Below are 19,971 nucleotides of genomic sequence, written 5' to 3' on the forward strand. Positions count from 1 at the left end.
GATGCAGATAAGGGGAGACTGGGGCTATACTGGGATACAGGCTACTGAACATAGCCTATTCACATGACAGAGCGGATATTGTGCGGTTTCCTCACGCATGTTGTTGGAAGACCAAAGCGAAAGTAATATGAAGATTGGAACACACAAGTGATGCTTCATGATAATCATAGATGATTTAACATGAGCATTTTTGTCTAATAAACAAATTACTTGCATGGACGAGTGGTTTTGTTTAGGAGTTTTTGTTATTTTCACATTTGGTAATGTGAAAGCAATATGACCAAATAAAAACAACACAGTGTAACTAATAATCAAACTCTGATTCGAACTATAGCTCAGAACAGCGTGAAAAGGAGAAGACGCTTCTCTAGGATGATCCCAACTTTAAGTGGTCACGACACATCCCAAGAATTGAGGCTGCAGGCCGAACACATTTCCTAAGCAATGATAATCTACAGTGCCAAGATGATAGATTTTTTTGATCAACTATTTAAAAACGATGAAACATGATCTGATCTGACACATTCTGAGTTTGCCAATGGTTATGTACTGTATGATGTCATTTCCTATGATTAAAAAATATAGGAGAATCTGTTTGGAACTGGGGAATGCACATCCTAAAAATATCTCTCCTCCTTCTTTTACATAACTCAGGCCAATGTCCCTCACTTCATCTCTTCCCAGGAAAGAAGGGACGAAAAAAAACTAAGAAAATAGAAATTAAATGAGAGGTAACGTGATAGCCACTTGGGAAGTGAAGTGTTTGAGTGGTCGGAGAGTGCATGTGTGTGTGTCTGTGTGTGTGAGTGTGAGTGTGAGTGCGAGTGCGAGTGCGTGTGCGTGTGCGTGTGTGTGTGTGTGGTGTGTGGGCTGCATTATTAAAAAGTATCTGGTCAATTAAGTCCTCTGTCCCCTTTCTTTTAGATGTGGGCTGTGTGGGCTGCCCTCTAATTGGTTATTCTCTCAGGTCAGCTTTGAACTAACCGGCCCAGCCTACACTGAACCCAGACCAAGCAAATGTGATTCTCCACTCTCTACCGTATACTAACCCAGTCCATTGGATTCTAGGGAACTACATAGCCAGTGGATATTTGTATGTCCTGTGGTTGGGGTTATGTTTGTGGAGAGAATGTACTTGTATGACATCAGCTTCATCTTACTCAGCCTGTGATGACGATGGAGTAAAAAAAATAATGCTTAAAATGCCTGCATTTGCAGTCCCCCACCGCCACAATGACTAGGTAAGATTTTTTCGCTTCTCTACTTTCTTCTCCTTTACTCTTGTCTGATTTATTTTAAATAATCTCCTCTCATCCCCTCTCCTCTTCTTTCCTATCCTCTCCTCTTTCTCCTTTCTTCCCCTACCCTCTCCCTTCTTTTCCTCTCCTCTCCTCTGCTCTCCTCTCCTCTCTACTCCTGAGCTCTCATACATTCTCCTCTCCTCCTCTTCTTTTCTCCAGCCCCTCTCACCAACCCACTGACTCAGCCACAACGCCACTCCAACAGGACTTTCTCTCTCCTCATCTCCAATGATCTAGTGGGACTGGATCAGTCAAGGTGATGGCTAGGAGGGCTTTCTGCAACACATCAGCTCCTTTCTGATCAGCTGTGGTGAAGGAGAGGAGACAAGGAGATTATGGAGATAACAAAGGAGATGATGAAGGAGATGACAAAGGATATGAAGGGGGAGCATTTGAGAGTTTCTCTAATACTGAAGAGCAGTTAATTATAGCTTAACATTGGGTGAGGCTAAGCTGATCTTAGATCTGTGCCAACCAGAAACTTTGCTACTAGCCGGAGCGTTATTAACCGTGACTGACGTTCAGCCAAGCAGGCTTCTACTGACACTTTACTAATTTGTTTAACCCCAACAATACAGCGATCAGCAACATAAAGTAACCTCTTCAGTGTCACTTAGATAAGTGGACTCGTCGGCTGTGGCTGTTTCAACAACATCCCAACACGTGCGTGAGCATTTCAGCCGCAGAATATCAAACCATATCAAACGGGCATTTCCAAGTTTTGGTGACAGAGGGAGTATTGGGGTAAATAAGGCTTTGCTTTGGTTCGGTCTCACAGCCTGTTCTGTTCTCAAGTGTTCTAGAATGTTGTGACAGTTTTAGTGAGATCTCTATCAGTTTGTTGACAGGAAAAATGGCCACATTGTCTTCACTTGCCTTACACACTGAGGCTGAAGTGAGCTGTATTTAACAGAAAACACTGTTAGAGGAAACTCAGAGAGGGACGGGGGGGTACATGAAAATGAATGGTAAACTACGTGAGAGGTTGTATGTGTGGAAAGGAAGATGTTTTTAGTCTCCCTCCTTCCCGTCCTCATCCTCACCCCATCCTCTCCTCAGCTTTGTGTGATATTGTCTGTTGAGTTCACTGTTGTTGCTCAGGGAGGCAGGGAGGCAGGCAGGCTGCATTCGAGAGCAGTAGCAGTGCGTGGCTAAAATCACTGGGGAAAACAAACCAGGGGAAAAAATCCATATTACAACCTATGTGTTGTGGTAATTGCGTTGTCTGCTCTATAACTCGTTAGTTCATATGCTTTGCCACGGTGATATACAGTGACCTGAAAACCTTTTTGCCCCCTTTCTGATTTTCCATAATCTTGACAAGGAATGTAAAATCTTATGCTTCATGGAGTCGTGGCTGAATGACGACAATATCAACATACAGCTGGCTGGTTATACGATGTACCGGCAGGATAGAACAGAGGCGTCTGGTAAGACAAGGGGTGGTGGTCTATGTATTTTTGTAAACAACAGCTGGTGCACAATATCTAAGGAAGTCTTGAGCTATTGCTCGTCTGAGGTAGAGTATCTCATGATAAGCTGTAGACCACACTACCCACCGAAAGAGTTTTCATCTGTATTCTTTGTAGCTGTTTACATATCACCACGGTCAGAGGCTGGCACAAAGACAGAATTGAATTGAGCTGTATTCCACCATAAGCAAACAAGAAAGCGTTTACCCAGAGGTGGTGCTCCTAGTAGCCGGGGACTTTAATGCAGGGAAACTTAAATCAGTCTTACCAAATTTCGATCAGCATGTTAAATGTGCAACCAGAGGAAACAGAATTCTGGACCACCTATACTCCACACACTGAGACACATACGAAGCTCTCCCTCGCCCTCCATAATTCTATCCTCCTGATTCCTGCTTACAAGCAAAATTTAAAGCAGGAAGCACCAGTGACTAGATGAATACAAAAGTGGTCAGAGGAAGCATATGCTAAGATACAGGTCTGTTTTGCTAACACAGACTAGAATATGTTCCGGGATTCATATGATGGCATTGAGGAGTACACCACATCAGTCATTGGCTTCATCAATAAGTGCATTGATGATGTCATCCCCACAGTGACCGTACGTACATACCCCAACCAGAAGCCATGGATTGCATGCAGCATCCGCACTGAGCTAAAGGCTAGAGCTGCCGCTTTCAAGGAGCGAGACTCTAACCTGGAAGCTTATAAGAAATCCCACGATGCCCTCCGATGAACCATCAAACAGGCAAAGCGTCAATATAAGATCGAATTTTGCTACACCTGCTCTGATGCTCGTCGGATGTGGCAGGGCTTGCCAATCACTACAGACTACAAAGGGAAGCACAGCAGAGAGCTGCCCAGTGACACGAGCCTACCAGACGAGCTAAACAACTATACTCGCTTCGAGGCAAATAACACTGAAACATGCATGAGAGAACCAGCTGCTCCGGAAGACTGTGTGATCACGCTCTCCGCAGCCAATGTGAGTAAGACCTTTAAACAGGTCAACATTCACAAGGTCGCAGGGCCAGACAGATTACCAGGACACGTACTGCGAGCATGCGCTGACCAACTGGCAAGTGTCTTCACTGACATTTTCAACCTCTCCCTGTCCGCATCTGTAATACCAACATGTTTTAAGCAGACCACCATAGTCCCTGTGCCCAAGAACACTAAGATAACCTGCCTAAATAACTACCGACACGTGGCACTAATTTCTGTAGCCATGAAGTGTTTTGAAAGGCTGGTCATGTCTCACATCAACACCATCATCCCAGAAACCCTAGACCCACTCCAATTTGCATACCGACGGACTGCCCACAGGTGGTAACAACACATACATTTACATTTACATTTAAGTCATTTAGCAGACGCTCTTATCCAGAGTGACTTACAAATTGGTGCTTTCACCTTATGACATCCAGTGGAACAGCCACTTTACAATAGTGCATCTAAATCTTTTAAGGGGGGGGGTGAGAAGGATTACTTTATCCTATCCTAGGTATTCCTTAAAGAGGTGGGGTTTCAGGTGTCTCCGGAAGGTGGTGATTGACTCCGCTGTCCTGGCGTCGTGAGGGAGTTTGTTCCACCATTGGGGGGCCAGAGCAGCGAACAGTTTTGACTGGGCTGAGCGGGAACTGTACTTCCTCAGTGGTAGGGAGGCGAGCAGGCCAGAGGTGGATGAACGCAGTGCCCTTGTTTGGGTGTAGGGCCTGATCAGAGCCTGGAGGTACTGAGGTGCCGTTCCCCTCACAGCTCCGTAGGCAAGCACCATGGTCTTGTAGCGGATGCGAGCTTCAACTGGAAGCCAGTGGAGAGAGCGGAGGAGCGGGGTGACGTGAGAGAACTTGGGAAGGTTGAACACCAGACGGGCTGCGGCGTTCTGGATGAGTTGTAGGGGTTTAATGGCACAGGCAGGGAGCCCAGCCAACAGCGAGTTGCAGTAATCCAGACGGGAGATGACAAGTGCCTGGATTAGGACCTGCGCCGCTTCCTGTGTGAGGCAGGGTCGTACTCTGCGGATGTTGTAGAGCATGAACCTACAGGAACGGGCCACCGCCTTGATGTTAGTTGAGAACGACAGGGTGTTGTCCAGGATCACGCCAAGGTTCTTAGCGCTCTGGGAGGAGGACACGATGGAGTTGTCAACCGTGATGGCGAGATCATGGAACGGGCAGTCCTTCCCGGGAGGAAGAGCAGCTCCGTCTTGCCGAGGTTCAGCTTGAGGTGGTGATCCGTCATCCACACTGATATGTCTGCCAGACATGCAGAGATGCGATTCGCCACCTGGTCATCAGAGGGGGAAAGGAGAAGATTAATTGTGTGTCGTCTGCATAGCAATGATAGGAGAGACCATGTGAGGTTATGACAGAGCCAAGTGACTTGGTGTATAGCGAGAATAGGAGAGGGCCTAGAACAGAGCCCTGGGGGACACCAGTGGTGAGAGCGCGTGGTGAGGAGACAGATTCTCGCCACGCCACCTGGTAGGAGCGACCTGTCAGGTAGGACGCAATCCAAGCGTGGGCCGCGCCGGAGATGCCCAACTCGGAGAGGGTGGAGAGGAGGATCTGATGGTTCACAGTATCGAAGGCAGCCGATAGGTCTAGAAGGATGAGAGCAGAGGAGAGAGAGTTAGCTTTAGCAGTGCGGAGTGCCTCCGTGATACAGAGAAGAGCAGTCTCAGTTGAATGACTAGTCTTGAAACCTGACTGATTTGGATCAAGAAGGTCATTCTGAGAGAGATAGCGGGAGAGCTGGCCAAGGACGGCACGTTCAAGAGTTTTGGAGAGAAAAGAAAGAAGGGATACTGGTCTGTAGTTGTTGACATCGGAGGGATCGAGTGTAGGTTTTTTCAGAAGGGGTGCAACTCTCGCTCTCTTGAAGACGGGAGGGACCTAGCCAGCGGTCAGGGATGAGTTGATGAGCGAGGTGAGGTAAGGGAGAAGGTCACCGGAAATGGTCTGGAGAAGAGAGGAGGGGATAGGGTCAAGCGGGCAGGTTGTTGGGCGGCCGGCCGTCACAAGACACGCGATGTCATCTGGAGAGAGAGGGAGAAAGAGGTCAGAGCACAGGGTAGGGCAGTGTGAGCAGAACCAGCGGTGTCGTTTGACTTAGCAAACGAGGATCGGATGTCGTCGACCTTCTTTTCAAAATGGTTGACGAAGTCATCTGCAGAGAGGGAGGAGGGGGGGGAGGGGGAGGAGGATTCAGGAGGGAGGAGAAGGTGGCAAAGAGCTTCCTAGGGTTAGAGGCAGATGCTTGGAATTTAGAGTGGTAGAAAGTGGCTTTAGCAGCAGAGACAGAGGAGGAAAATGTAGAGAGGAGGGAGTGAAAGGATGCCAGGTCCGCAGGGAGGCGAGTTTTCCTCCATTTCCGCTCGGCTGCCCGGAGCCCTGTTCTGTGAGCTCGCAATGAGTCGTCGAGCCACGGAGCGGGAGGGGAGGACCGAGCCGGCCTGGAGGATAGGGGACATAGAGAGTCAAAGGATGCAGAAAGGGAGGAGAGGAGGGTTGAGGAGGCAGAATCAGGAAATAAGTTGGAGAAGGTTTGAGCAGAGGGAAGAGATGATAGGATGGAAGAGGAGAGAGTAGCGGGGGAGAGAGAGCGAAGGTTGGGACGGCGCGATACCATCCGAGTAGGGGCAGTGTGGGAAGTGTTGGATGAGAGCGAGAGGGAAAAGGATACAAGGTAGTGGTCGGAGACTTGGAGGGGAGTTGCAATGAGGTTAGTGGAAGAACAGCATCTAGTAAAGATGAGGTCGAGCGTATTGCCTGCCTTGTGAGTAGGGGGAAGGTGAGAGGGTGAGGTCAAAAGAGGAGAGGAGTGGAAAGAAGGAGGCAGAGAGGAATGAGTCAAAGGTAGACGTGGGGAGGTTAAAGTCGCCCAGAACTGTGAGAGGTGAGCCGTCCTCAGGAAAGGAGCTTATCAAGGCATCAAGCTCATTGATGAACTCTCCGAGGAACCTGGAGGGCGATAAATGATAAGGATGTTAAGCTTGAAAGGGCTGGTAACTGTGACAGCATGGAATTCAAAGGAGGTGATAGACAGATGGGTAAGGGGAGAAAGAGAGAATGACCACTTGGGAGAGATGAGGATCCCGGTGCCACCACCCCGCTGACCAGAAGCTCTCGGGGTGTGCGAGAACACGTGGGCGGACGAAGAGAGCAGTAGGAGTAGCAGTGTTGTCTGTGGTGATCCATGTTTCCGTCAGTGCCAAGAAGTCGAGGGACTGGAGGGAGGCATAGGCTGAGATGAACTCTGCCTTGTTGGCCGCATATCGGCAGTTCCAGAGGCTACCGGAGACCTGGAACTCCACGTGGGTCGTGCGCGCTGGGACCACCAGATTAGGGTGGCCGCGGCCACGCGGTGTGGAGCGTTTGTATGGTCTGTGCAGAGAGGAGAGAACAGGGATAGACAGACACATAGTTGACAGGCTAGAGAAGAGGCTACGCTAATGCAAAGGAGATTGGAATGACAAGTGGACTACACGTCTCGAATGTTCAGAAAGTTAAGCTTACGTAGCAAGAATCTAATTGACTAAAATGATTAAAATGATACAGTACTGCTGAGGTAGGCTAGCTGGCAGTGGCTGCGTTGTTGACTTTGTAGGCTAGCTGGCAGTGGCTGCGTTGTTGACACTACACTAATCAAGTCGTTCGTTGAGTGTAAAGTTTCTACAATGCTGCTATTCGGGGCTAGCTGGCTAGCTAGCAGTGTTGATTACGTTACGTTGCGTTAAAAGAACGACAATAGCTGGCTAGCTAACCTAGAAAATCGCTCTAGACTACACAATTATCTTTGAAACAAAGACGGCTATGTAGCTAGCTATGTAGCTAGCTACGATCAAACAAATCACATCGTTGGGACTGTAATGAAATGAAATGAAAATGTGATACTTCCTGTGGAGCGAAGCGGAATGCGACCGGAATGCGAAAGTTCTATTCAGTAGACGTTGGCTAGCTGTTGGCTAGCTAGGAGTGACTCCTACGTTAAGGACGACAAATAGCTGGCTAGCTAACCTCGGTAAATTAAGATAATCGCTCTAAGACTACACACTCTAAACTACACAATTATCTTGGATACGAAGACAGCAAAGACAACTATGTAGCTAGCTAACACTACACTAATCAAGTCGTTCAGTTGAGTGTGATAGTTACTACAGTGCTACGGTAGACGGTGAACGTTAGCTAGCTGGCTAGCTGCTGGGCAGATAGGAGGACGACGAAATACGATAATTACGCAATTATCTTTGATACAAAGACGGCTATGTAGCTAGCTAAGAAGAAATTGCTAAGATTAGACAAATCAAACCGTTGTACTATAATGAAATGTAATGAAATGTAATGAAAAGTTATACAACCTGCAGACCGAAGCAGACCGAAGCGCGGATGCGACCGCTCGCTCCAACCCGCATCTGCCTTGCTGATCCTCAACACAGGGGCCCCTCAGGGGTGCGTGCTCAGTCCCCTCCTGTACTCCATGTTCACTCATGACTGCACGTCCAGGCATGACTCCAACACCATCATTCAATTTGCCGATGACACAACAGTGGTAGGCCTGATCACCGACATCATCAGAGACCTGGCCATGCGGTTCTCATCGACGGGGCTGCAGTGGAGCAGGTTGAGAGCTACATATTCCTTGGTGACCACATCATCAACAAACTAACATGGTCCAAGCACACCAAGACAGTCGTGAAGAGGGCACGGCAAAACCTATTCCACCTCGGGAGACTGAAAAGATTTGGCATGGGTCTTCAAATCCTCAAAAGGTTCTTCAAGCTGCACCATCGAGAGCATTCTGACTGGTTGCATCAATGCCTTGTATGGCAACTGCTAGGCCTCCTACTGCAAGGCAATACAGAGGGTAGTGCGAACGGCCCAGTAAATCACTGGGGCCAAGTTTCCTGCCATCCAGGACCTCTATAACAGGCGGTGTCAGAGGAAGGCCCTAAAAATTGTCAAAGACTCCAGCCACCCTAGTCATAGACTGTTCTCTCTGCTACCGCACGGCAAGCGGTACTGGAGCGCCAAGTCTAGGTCCAAGAGGCTTCTAAACAACTTCTACCCCCAAGTCATAAGACTCCTGAACATCTCGTCAAATGGCTACCCAGACTATTTGCAGTGCCCCCTCACCCCCTCTTTACACCACTGCTACTTTTTGTTGTCATCTATGCATAGTCAATTTAATAACTCTACCTACATACTACCTCAACTAACCGGTGCCCCCGCACATTGACTCTGTATCGGTACCCCCCTGTATATAGTCTCGCTATTGTTAATCTACCGCTGCTCTTTAATTACTTGTTACTTTTATTTCTTAATCTTATCTGTATTTTTAACTGCATTGTTGGTTAGGGGCTCGTAAGTAAGCATTTCACTGTAAGGTCTAAACCTTTCGTATCCGGCACATGTGACAAATACAATTTGATTTGATTTGAATGTTATCAGCTCTTCAACCCAAACCTAATTTTAGATAAAGGGAACCTGAGTTTGCCCCAAAAAATTACAAATTGATACTTTATTTATTTATTTAATTATCAAAGTTATGCAACACACAATGCCCCTGTGTGAAAAAGTAATTGCCCTCTTACACTCAATAACTGGTTGTGCCACCTTTAGCTGCAATGACTCCAACCAAACACTTCCTGTAGTTGTTGATCAGTCTCTCACATCACTGTGGAGGAATTTTGGCCAACTTGTCCATGCAGAACTGCTTTAACTCAGCGACATTTATGGGTTTTCAAGCAGTTAACCCAAGTTTGCCAAAAAACACCTGGAACCTGCATGATCATCAAGACTCTTGGAAGAATGTTCTATGGACAGATGGGTCAAAAGTATAACTTTTTGGACCACATGGGTCCTGTTATGTCTGGGAAAAACCAAACACTGAAGTCCACGGTAAGACCCTTATACCAACGGTCAAGCATGGTAGTGGTAGTGTGATGGTTTTGGGATGCTTTGCTGCCTCAGGACCTGGACGACTTGCCTTAATAGAAGGAACCATGAATTCTGCCAATACTTGTTGGCTACCCTTGCATTCAATGGTATGGGCTTCAACAATATCATACTCTTTTTGACCAGAAAGCATCAGATAGATGGGCTACACGTACAGAGACAGAGGGGTGCAGTTCTGCTCGCTCGGATGATTTCTCCTGTGTGATACATTCAGCCTTTTGTGAATAGAAGGACAGTTATGAAACACAGAGAGACAAAATACATGATTTTATGTTTTTTTTCTGGGACATTTTTGGTTGAAGCCTGGCTTCCCTTGGCATCCATGAATACACGTCATTATTCGAGAGCCTCGCTTGCTAAATGTCAAACACTCGGCAGGAACACATTCAGACCGTAAAGACACTGCCGGCCACCTGTCCGTCGCATCAGCAGTGGCACAGCTGATTGGCTCTGACGGTTAACCCCTTCCCATATTAGACTGATGGATCATGAAATGAACACCCTTATTTGCTCTGATGGGTAGGCCCTGTGTCTGTAATTGGAGGAGACAGTTGATCCCTCCCACTTGAGGTGAGGTGATTCTCCACAACAGTAACTTACTATTTGACTTCAAACATACTGGGTCAAAATATAGTAATAGCAAAAACAACTGATCTGAAATGTTTTCGAATAATTGTATGAATTGCATAATTATTATAAGATTCTGTGTGTGTGTGAGTGTGTTGTTACATGTGGATGTTGTGCATGCAGGTCTGTGTGTGTGTGTGTGTGTGTGTGTGTGTGTGTGTGTGTGTGTGTGTGTGTGTGTGTGTGTGTGTGTGTGTGTGTGTGTGTGTGTGTGTGTGTGTGTGTGTGTAGTTGTTGGGTTGGAAAGAAGGAGAGGGGGAGAAGGATGGAGGGAGGATGAAAGAGGGACATCAGGTGTAAAGGTGTCACCTTAACCCTGGGTCTGGACAAGACTGACAGACACCTCTACACACATCTGCCATATGATACTTCTTCAGTTTATATACAGAAGAACCACTGCCAGTGAATAGGCAGGGGCACGCAGCACGCTACTGAACTGTCTGCTGTTGTCATCTGCAGTATGCTGCAGTAAAAGCAGAAATTGAGAAAGACCTAATCAGAGAGAGAGAGAGAGAAAGAGAAAGAGAGCCAGGGAGTGAGAGAGAGATGAAGAGAGAAGGAGAAAGAGAGAGACCAAATGCGGGGAGAGAAAGAGAAACCTGCAAGGTTCTAGGTTTCTTACCTCTCTCTGTTGAACTTGAGCGAGTGGAGGATGGCGGGCCTCCTCTGCCTCAGGTTCCAGAGGTGCACGCTGTCGTCTGCCAGAGCACTCACCAGCGCCCCCTGTGGCAGGGATGAAGAAGACAGCATTTACACACAGCTAATCAGTGGCACAGAATGCACAAACTAGCCTGCAATGGTGTTCTCAATCCCCTAGTGAGAGAGGCTGAATTTCAAGCAGAAAGTGAGAGAGCTCCTAGAACGTGTAATGCAGCTGCTGTGTCACAAAGACATGCACACACACACACACACACACACACACACACACACACACACACACACACACACACACACACACTACAGGAGTGTTTGAGATGTTTTGGAGTCGGGGGAGAGGAAAGGCTATAGAGAAGGGTTTGGACTTTGGAAGGTTGAGAGCGAGAGAGAGAGACAGTGTCAGTAGAGGAGGTCTGGTAGTGGGTGTGGTATGTATTTCTCTCCACATCACTCACCTCATTGATGAGAAACTGTAGCGAGATGACGGCTGCTCCACTCTCATGTTGACAGTAGCACTCCACACCTGGACGACCAAACCTGATAGGCTCTCCGTCAAGGAATCAACCAATGGAAAAGAAGGTGGGAGGGGTAATAAAGGAGATAGAACCACACAATACTCACAGAATAATATATTCTTTATCTTTCATTATTAACTTGATAGGGACAGACACAGGTCAACAAAGACATGTCAAGGTGACAGCCATCCTGCTTACCAGCCAACGCTAACCTGCAGTGAATAACATGGAAATTCTTTGGTTCCCATAGGTAACAGTCCTTAGATGGGCTTGAAACAGAACAGCCTGGATTTTCTGTCATGACTGAGCAATGGACAGATGAGAGCAATTCGACTGTTCATCCACAGTAAACACCAAAGTACGGTTGTCTATCTACCTTGAAGATATAGCTAGGCATTTCCTATACACCACAGTATGTCTACCCTTGCAAGTTGTTTCTGGAGAGACATAAATAAATAAGAAAATAAATATTAAAATAAATGACAAAGGAAGATCATCCGGAGCTGCAGAGAAACAAACAACACAACAGAATGACATCTCCTTCCGACCTAGAGAGAGACAGAGACAGAGATGGAGAGAGAGGGGAAAATGAAGAATGGGGGAGAAGGAAGTGGGAGAGAGTGCACGCATGTGTGGGTGCAAGAAAGGGAGCGGTGGATGGATGGAAGGAGGAGGAGGAGGAGGAGAGAGATATCCAGACATACAGTATAATAAATGAGCTGGGGGAGCAGAGAGAGAGAGAGAGAGAGAGAGAGAGAGAAGGGGAAAGATTGAAAATAAAGAGCTTCCTCTGATGAAGGCCTGTATGAGTGAGCTCACTGATTATGCTTATTTATCCTACCAATTATTCCTGTGCAGACAGAGTGGAAGAGAGGAGTTAGGCGTAACACATGACAACCAGAGAGGAGAAAAACAAGCAAGTAGAGGATCCAGCTAATATCTCCAGCTGAAATAGCCCGCTAAACTCTCTTGCATCACAAGATGGGCAGGAATATAATTGTATAAACTGATAAGGGCAACACTAAACCACACCCTTATCTACACCAGAACAGAACATATGACCACACGCTTACACACATCATCACATACACACACACACACATCACTCATCCGGTTCACTAATACAAACACTGTACATCACACATACACATACACAGAGCCTCCTTGCTCTCTCACACACATCCCAAAAAAATGATAGTGAGAGGGACAGAAAAGGGGGAGAGACAGAGACAGGGTAGAATCAGTAGAATGATCTGGATGCTTTAGTCCAGGATAAGAACAGTAGAATGATCTGGATGCTTTAGTCCAGGATAAGAACAGTAGAATGATCTAAATGCTTTAGTCCAGGAAGAGAACAGTAGAATGATCTGGATGCTTTAGTCCAGGATGAGAACAGTAGAATGATCTGGATGCTTTAGTCCAGGATAAGAACAGTATAATGATCTGGATGCTTTAGTCCAGGAAGAGAACAGTATAATGATCTGGATGCTTTAGTCCAGGATAAGAACAGTAGAATGATCTGGATGCTTTAGTCCAGGATAAGAACAGTATAATGATCTGGATGCTTTAGTCCAGGAAGAGAACAGTATAATGATCTGGATTCTTTAGTCCAGGAAGAGAACAGTATAATGATCTGGATGCTTTAGTCCAGGATAAGAACAGTAGAATGATCTGGATGCTTTAGTCCAGGAAGAGAACAGTATAATGATCTGGATGCTTTAGTCCAGGATGAGAACAGTAGAATGATCTGGATGCTTTAGTCCAGGAAGAGAACAGTATAATGATCTGGATGCTTTAGTCCAGGATAAGAACAGTAGAATGATCTGGATGCTTTAGTCCAGGATAAGAACAGTATAATGATCTGGATGCTTTAGTCCAGGATAAGAACAGTAGAATGATCTGGATGCTTTAGTCCAGGATGAGAACAGTAGAATGATCTGGATGCTTTAGTCCAGGATAAGAACAGTATAATTATCTGGATGCTTTAGTCCAGGATGAGAACAGTAGAATGATCTGGATGCTTTAGTCCAGGAAGAGAACAGTAGAATGATCTGGATGCTTTAGTCCAGGATGAGAACAGTATAATTACTTTTTTTGAGGTGTTGCTGTGGTGACCAGTGAGCTGAGATAAGGCAGGGCTTTACCTAGCAAAGACTTATAGATGTGATGGATGCTTTAGTCCAGGATGAGAACTAAGTTATTTAATTGAAAACAAATTCCCCAGGTTGCTTGCAACCAAATATTTCAGCCCTGAAAGAAGGGCAAAATTTAAGGTTGTGCTTTTCAAACTGTTCTCGTTGCCTCTCTCTAAGAAAACATATTATCGAAAAGCACACAGACAGACTGCCTCGTGAAAATGGTTGGCTTGTACAGTGACATCAAACCATGGTCAAAGACAGAAAATAGTGGACATTAAACACCTTTTCTGAGAGTGAATTTTTTGTCTTAAAAAGCAACAACAGTAAGACAGTATGCTGAATGTTTGGGGTGTCCTCCAAAAGCACATGTTCAGATCGAAAGAATATGCCCTTGGAAGATACCATTTACCTTTTGGGGGGTTGTGCTCTGTCTCAAATATAAGGACAAAACCAAATATAGATGGTACTGGAGTATCAAATCTAAAATATAAACCTTCAAATTGTATTCTCTGTATGGTTAGAGATAAAAACATTACGCAATATTATATTGGAAGATATTATTGTCGATACTTCAACGGTAACTATTTTTTGTGAGGTATTAGCTAGCGCCAGTTGGCTGTACCTGCACCAAAACTCTGTTCTTTTTTATCCTGCAGTTTGTTCTCTATCTTTTTCTTTTATTGTGAGTAAACATGTTTCCAGCACTTTTATTTCCATGACTAATCACAACTAATTTTGTTGTGCTCTCTTTTCTCTCTGCAGCAGACATACAGTGCATACTGCAAGCCTTCAGACCCCTTCCCTTTATCCACATTTTGTTTTACGTTGCAGCCTTATTTTACTCACAATAACCCATAACGACAAAGCGAAAACAGCTTTTTAGAAAATAATTTACATAAGTATTCAGACCCTTTGCTATGACACTATAAATGTAGCTCAGGTGCATCTACAACTTGATGTTTCTACAACTTGATTGGAGTCCACCTGTGGTAAATTCAATTGATAGGACATGATTTGGAAAGGCACACACCTGTCTATATAAGGTCCCACAGTTGACAGTGCATGTCAGAGCAAAAACCAAGCCATGAGATCGAAGGAATTGTCCATAGAGCTCAGAGACAGGATTGTGTCTGCAGCATTGAAGGTCCCCAAGAACACAGTGGCCTCCATCCTTCTTATATTGAAAAAGTTTGGAAGCGCCAAGACTCTTCCTAGAGCTGGCCGCCCGGCCAAAGTGAGCAATCGGGGGAGAAGGGCCTTGGTCAGGAAGGTGACCAACGACCTGATTGTCATTCTGACAGAGCTCCAGAGTTCCTCTGTGGAGATTGGAGAACCTTCTAAAAGGACAACCATCTCTGCAGCACTCCACCAATCAGCCCTTTATTATAGAGTGGTCAGACGGGAGCTGGTCCTCAGTAAAAAGCACACGACAGCCAACTTGGAGTTTGCCAAAAGGCCTCTAAAGGACTTTCAGACCATGAGAAAGAAGATCCTCTGGTCTAATGAAACCAATATTGAACTTTTTGTCTGAATGCCAAGCGTCACATCTGGAGGAAACCTGACATCATCTCTATGGTGAAGAATGGTGGTGGTATCATCATGCTGTGGGGATGTTTTTCAGGGAAGGTACTGGGGGACAAGTCAGGATCGAGGGAAAGATGAACGGAGCGAAGTACAGAGAGATCCTTGATGAAAATCTGCTTTAGAGCGCTCAGGAACACAGACTCGGGCTAAGGCAACAGCGCCTCTTCAACCTCAGGAGGCTGAAGAAATTTGGCTTGTCACCTAAAACCCTCAAACTTTTACAGATGCATAATTGAGAGCATCCTGTCAAGCTGTATCGCGGCCTGGTATGGCAAATGCATGGCCCACAACCGAAAGGCTCTCCAGAGGGTGGTGTGGTCTGCACAACGCATCACCAGGGGCAAACTACCTGCTCTCCAGGACACATGCAGCACCCACAGGAAGGCCACAAAGATAATCAAGATTAATGCTTCACCTGAGCCACTGCCTGTTCACCCCGCTACCATCCAGAAGGCGAGGTCAGTACAGGTGCATCAAAGCTGGGACCGAGAGACTGAAAAACAGCTTCTACCTCAAGGCCATCAGACGGTTAAACAGCCATCACTAGCACAGAGAGGCTGCTGCCTACATACAGACTTGAAATCATTTGCCACTTTAATAAATGGATCACTAGTCACTTTAATAATGCCACTTTAATAATGTTTACATATCTTGCATCACTCATCTCATTTGTATATATTGTATTTTATTCTATTGCATCTTGCCTATGCTGCTCTGTCATTGCTCATCCATATATTTATATGTATATATTCAATTTCCATTCCTTTACTTAGATTTGTGTGTATTAATTAGGTAGTTGTTGTGGAATTGTTAGATTACATGTTAGATATTGCTGCACTGTCAGAACCAGAAGCACAAGCATTTCTCTACACTCGCAAAACATCTGCTAACCATGTGTATGTGACCAGTAAATTTGATTTGATTTGATGTCTACCTTCCAACAGGACAACAACCCTAAGCACATAGCCAAGACAACACAGAAGTGGCTTTGGGACAAGTCTCGGAATGTCCTTGAGTGGCCAACGCAGAGCTCGGTCTTGAAACTGATAACTCTGAAGAGACCTGAAAATAGCTGTGCAGCGACGCTCCCCATCCAGCCTGACAAAGTTTGAGAGGATCTGCAGAGAAGAATGGGAGAAACTTCCCAAATACATGTGTGCCAAGCTTGCAGCGTCATACCCAAGAAGACTAGACACATTAATTGCTGCCAAAGGTGCTTCAACAAAGTACTGAGTAAAGGGTCTGAATAATTATGTAAATGTGATATTTCAGTTGTTGTTTTTTTATACATTTGCAAAAATGTTTAAAAAACTTTTTTTTTTGTCATTATGGGGTATTGTGTGTAGATAGATGAGGGGGGGGGCAATTTCATCCATTTTAGAATGAGGCTGTAATGTAACAAGTGTAACAATAAGGCTGTAATGTGGAAAAAGTCAAGGGTTGTGAATACTTTCCGAATGCACTGCAATATCTGTGGAAAATCAAATTGCAGTAAAAATTGCAAATCACATTATCGAGTCACAATACATACACAGTAGCTTTGGCAAATGTAGGATCTACAATTTAAGCCTGTTTGCTACGGCAAGAAAATAATTCTGCAGCAACAGGAAATGTTAATAATTATATGGATTATAATTCATTACAATTTTCTTAGTGCAAATCAAGTCTGACATTTTTAAGTGGAAAGAGCAAACTTTATAAGCCTTTTAAACCTTGAATACACTACCAGTTTGCAACAAATGAAGATCCTACCTCTGTAAGTATTGTGATAATATCGTATCATGAGGTCCCTGGCAATTCCCAGCCCTACTAAACTCCATGCACATGCTGCTCTGTGTTAACTCTCCACAGTATGATGTCCCTGTCACCACCACTCCAACTCACATAATGGACAGATTATCCAGGGTGAAGAAAAGAGAGAGAGAGAGAGAGAGAGAGAGAGAGAGAGAGAGAGAGAGAGAGAGAGAGAGAAAGACAGAGAGGAATGGAGAGAGGGAAGGAAAGAAAACTGGGTCAATTCCGCATCTTGTCAAGTCAGATGAAACTTTAAAAAGCTATTTCTGCCCTCAAAGTCAACAGATCTGTTACGTTTCTTATGGGTTCTCATAGTCCCCACGCTTAGTGTTGCTGCCCAGGAGGGGTTGGCCCCTGTCACTTGCTTGGCCCCTGTCATTTGGTTGGCCCCTGTCAATAAAACCCAGGGACAGCCCTTGGTTGGCCCCGGTGGATGTAATAAAATTGCTGTGTTGGCTCTTCACCTGACAGCACCAATTGAAAGAATGATGGATCTTCTAGACCGTTTAATTGTTTCGTACACATTGCACCACAGGGAGTGTGTGTGTGTGTGTGTGTGTGTGTGTGTGTGTGTGTGTGTGTGTGTGTGTGTGTGTGTGTGTGTGTGTGTGTGTGTGTGTGTGTGTGTGTGTGTGTGTGTGTGTGCGCGTGCGTGCGTGCGTGTGTGTACACAATGGTTAGTGATACGCGTAGAAAGACAGAGGACAGGGAGGGGGAGAATGAGAAACAGAGGGAGAGTAGGAGAGAACCAAATAGAAAGACCTAGAGAGAGAGAGATGGAAAAACAGCAAGAGAGAGAGAACAAAGAGTAATGACAGAGAGAGAAATAACGAGAGCAGGAAAGAGAGAGTGAGTGAAAGAAAGAGAGCAGGAAAGAGAGAGAGAGTGAAAGAAGGAAAAAGGGCTGTGAGCGGGGAGGTCTATGACGCCATCCCTGGACTGACGTCAAACATGCCCAGTCATACATCACCCTGCCAGGGAGGGGGAGGGACAGAGTCTGCTACTGTGCTGCCTGCTACTACAGCTCAAAGAGACAAAGAGCGAGAGGGAGATATGAGTCAGTGAAAAGTGCAATGTAATGTCAATAATATTCCCCATTTTGGTTTGGTTTTGGCTTTCATACCATGTTATGTGGCTTCTCAGTAATGCTGAGACCGGCCTATCTACTATTGCTTAAATGTATTATTATTGTCATTAATATTGTTGTTGTAGTTGCTGTTAATCGTAATCCCGTTTCCACTACTACTATTAGTATTGATGCCTTATTGCTGTTGGTACCACCATTTTTGTTACATGTATACATACATTAACAATGTAAGTAATTTAACTTTGCATGCCAATAAAGTCTACTGAATTTAATTGAGTGAGAGAGAGATAGAGATAGAGAGAAGCAGGTCAGGGAGAAAGGAGAAAGAAATATAGAGGCAAGGAAGAAGAGAGAGATAGGGATTGTGAAAAAGTGAAGCAGGGATAGAGAGAAGCAAGGAGGAGAGAGAGAGAGAGAGAGAGAGAGAGAGAGAGAGAGAGAGAGAGCAGAATCTAACAGGGCATCTAACCATCTACTGCAACAGTGCGCAGCCAGTCTTCCACAGTGAGAGAGAGAACAGCTTCTTATCACAGCCCAATGACAGATATGGCAGAGAGAGCCGTGGGGCACATAATGCCCTCTAAAATAAACACACACACATTTACACACACATCCATGTGTGCACAAACTCAAGCTTACACAAATGTGCACAAACTCACGCATACACATATGCATACACACACACACAGACACACATACACACGCACACTCAAATGCAAACACAGAGACACAGACACACATACTCAATCTTACACACACATAGAGAGCGGTGATTCACTTGTCTAATATGGTCCCTGTATAAATAATCTGCTCTGACACATTTGATTTATTATGCAAGTTCACACACAGTAGAGTAAAGTACAGGGCTGCTGGCTGTTTGCTTCTGCCTCAGGAACACCTAAACAACACTCTCACCTTCACTTGAGCCCAGTAACAGTAAATCAGTGAATCACAGCTGCTCTACCCTCTCAACCTGAGCTGTGCTCATCACAGTGCACCACACTAATTTGCCCAGAAACAACAGCTGAAAGCTTCACTTATTAGAACCCCCCTTCAACAGATCCATCTATCTGACAACGGCTATTTGCTGAGGTACACAGTTCACCCACCTGGTAATCCACTACAGCCAAACAATGCTAAGACTGTTCGGCGGTGCCAGACAGCTACGAGAGGGAAGCTGTGTCTGGAGGAGATATTTTTGTATTTACTGTGACAAATGTATTGTATTTACTGTGACAAACGATGAATGATTGCAATACTATATAATGATTATACTAAACAAAAATATAAACACAACATGCAACAATTTCAAAGATTTTACTGAGTTACAGTTCATAAAGTAAATCAGTCAACTGAAATAAAATTCAGAGAGAGAGAGAGAGAGAGAGAGAGAGGTGCAATAGAGGGGAGGGGAGTGCAATAGAGGGGAGAGGAGTGCAATAGAGGGGAGTGGGGAGGGAGTGCAATAGAGGGGAGGGGAGTGCAATAGAGGGGAGGGGAGTGCAATAGAGGGAAGGGAGTGCAATAGAGGGGAGGGAGTGCAATAGAGGGGAGGGGAGTGCAATAGAGGGGGGGATAGGGAGTGCAATAGAGGGGAGTGGGGGGGAGTGCAATAGAGGGGAGGGGAGGAATAGAGGGAAGGGGAGTGAAATAGAGGGGAAGGGAGTGCAATAGAGGGAAGGGAGTGCAATAGAGGGGGGGGAGTGCAATAGAGGGAGGGGGAGTGCAATAGAGGAAGGGGAGTGCAATAGAGGGGAGGGAGTGCAATAGAGGGGAGGGAGTGCAAGAGGGAGGGGGAAGGGGAGTGCAATAGAGGGGAGGGGAGTGCAATAGAGGG

The 19,971-nt window shown here is 45.6% G+C and overlaps 1 protein-coding gene across 1 annotated transcript in view; it reads right to left on the reverse strand.

Moving 5' to 3' along the window:
* The window catches only part of LOC115139277 (syntaxin-binding protein 5-like), a 159,194-nt gene that overhangs the window by 79,536 nt on the left and 59,687 nt on the right, over positions 1-19,971 (reverse strand). Inside the window, 2 exon segments of the mRNA XM_065026296.1 lie at positions 10,982-11,082; positions 11,472-11,553. Of these exon segments, the coding sequence (XP_064882368.1) occupies positions 10,982-11,082; positions 11,472-11,553 (183 nt within the window).

Source organism: Oncorhynchus nerka, linkage group LG13 (assembly GCF_034236695.1).
Source record: "Oncorhynchus nerka isolate Pitt River linkage group LG13, Oner_Uvic_2.0, whole genome shotgun sequence".
Taxonomy (NCBI): domain Eukaryota; kingdom Metazoa; phylum Chordata; class Actinopteri; order Salmoniformes; family Salmonidae; genus Oncorhynchus; species Oncorhynchus nerka.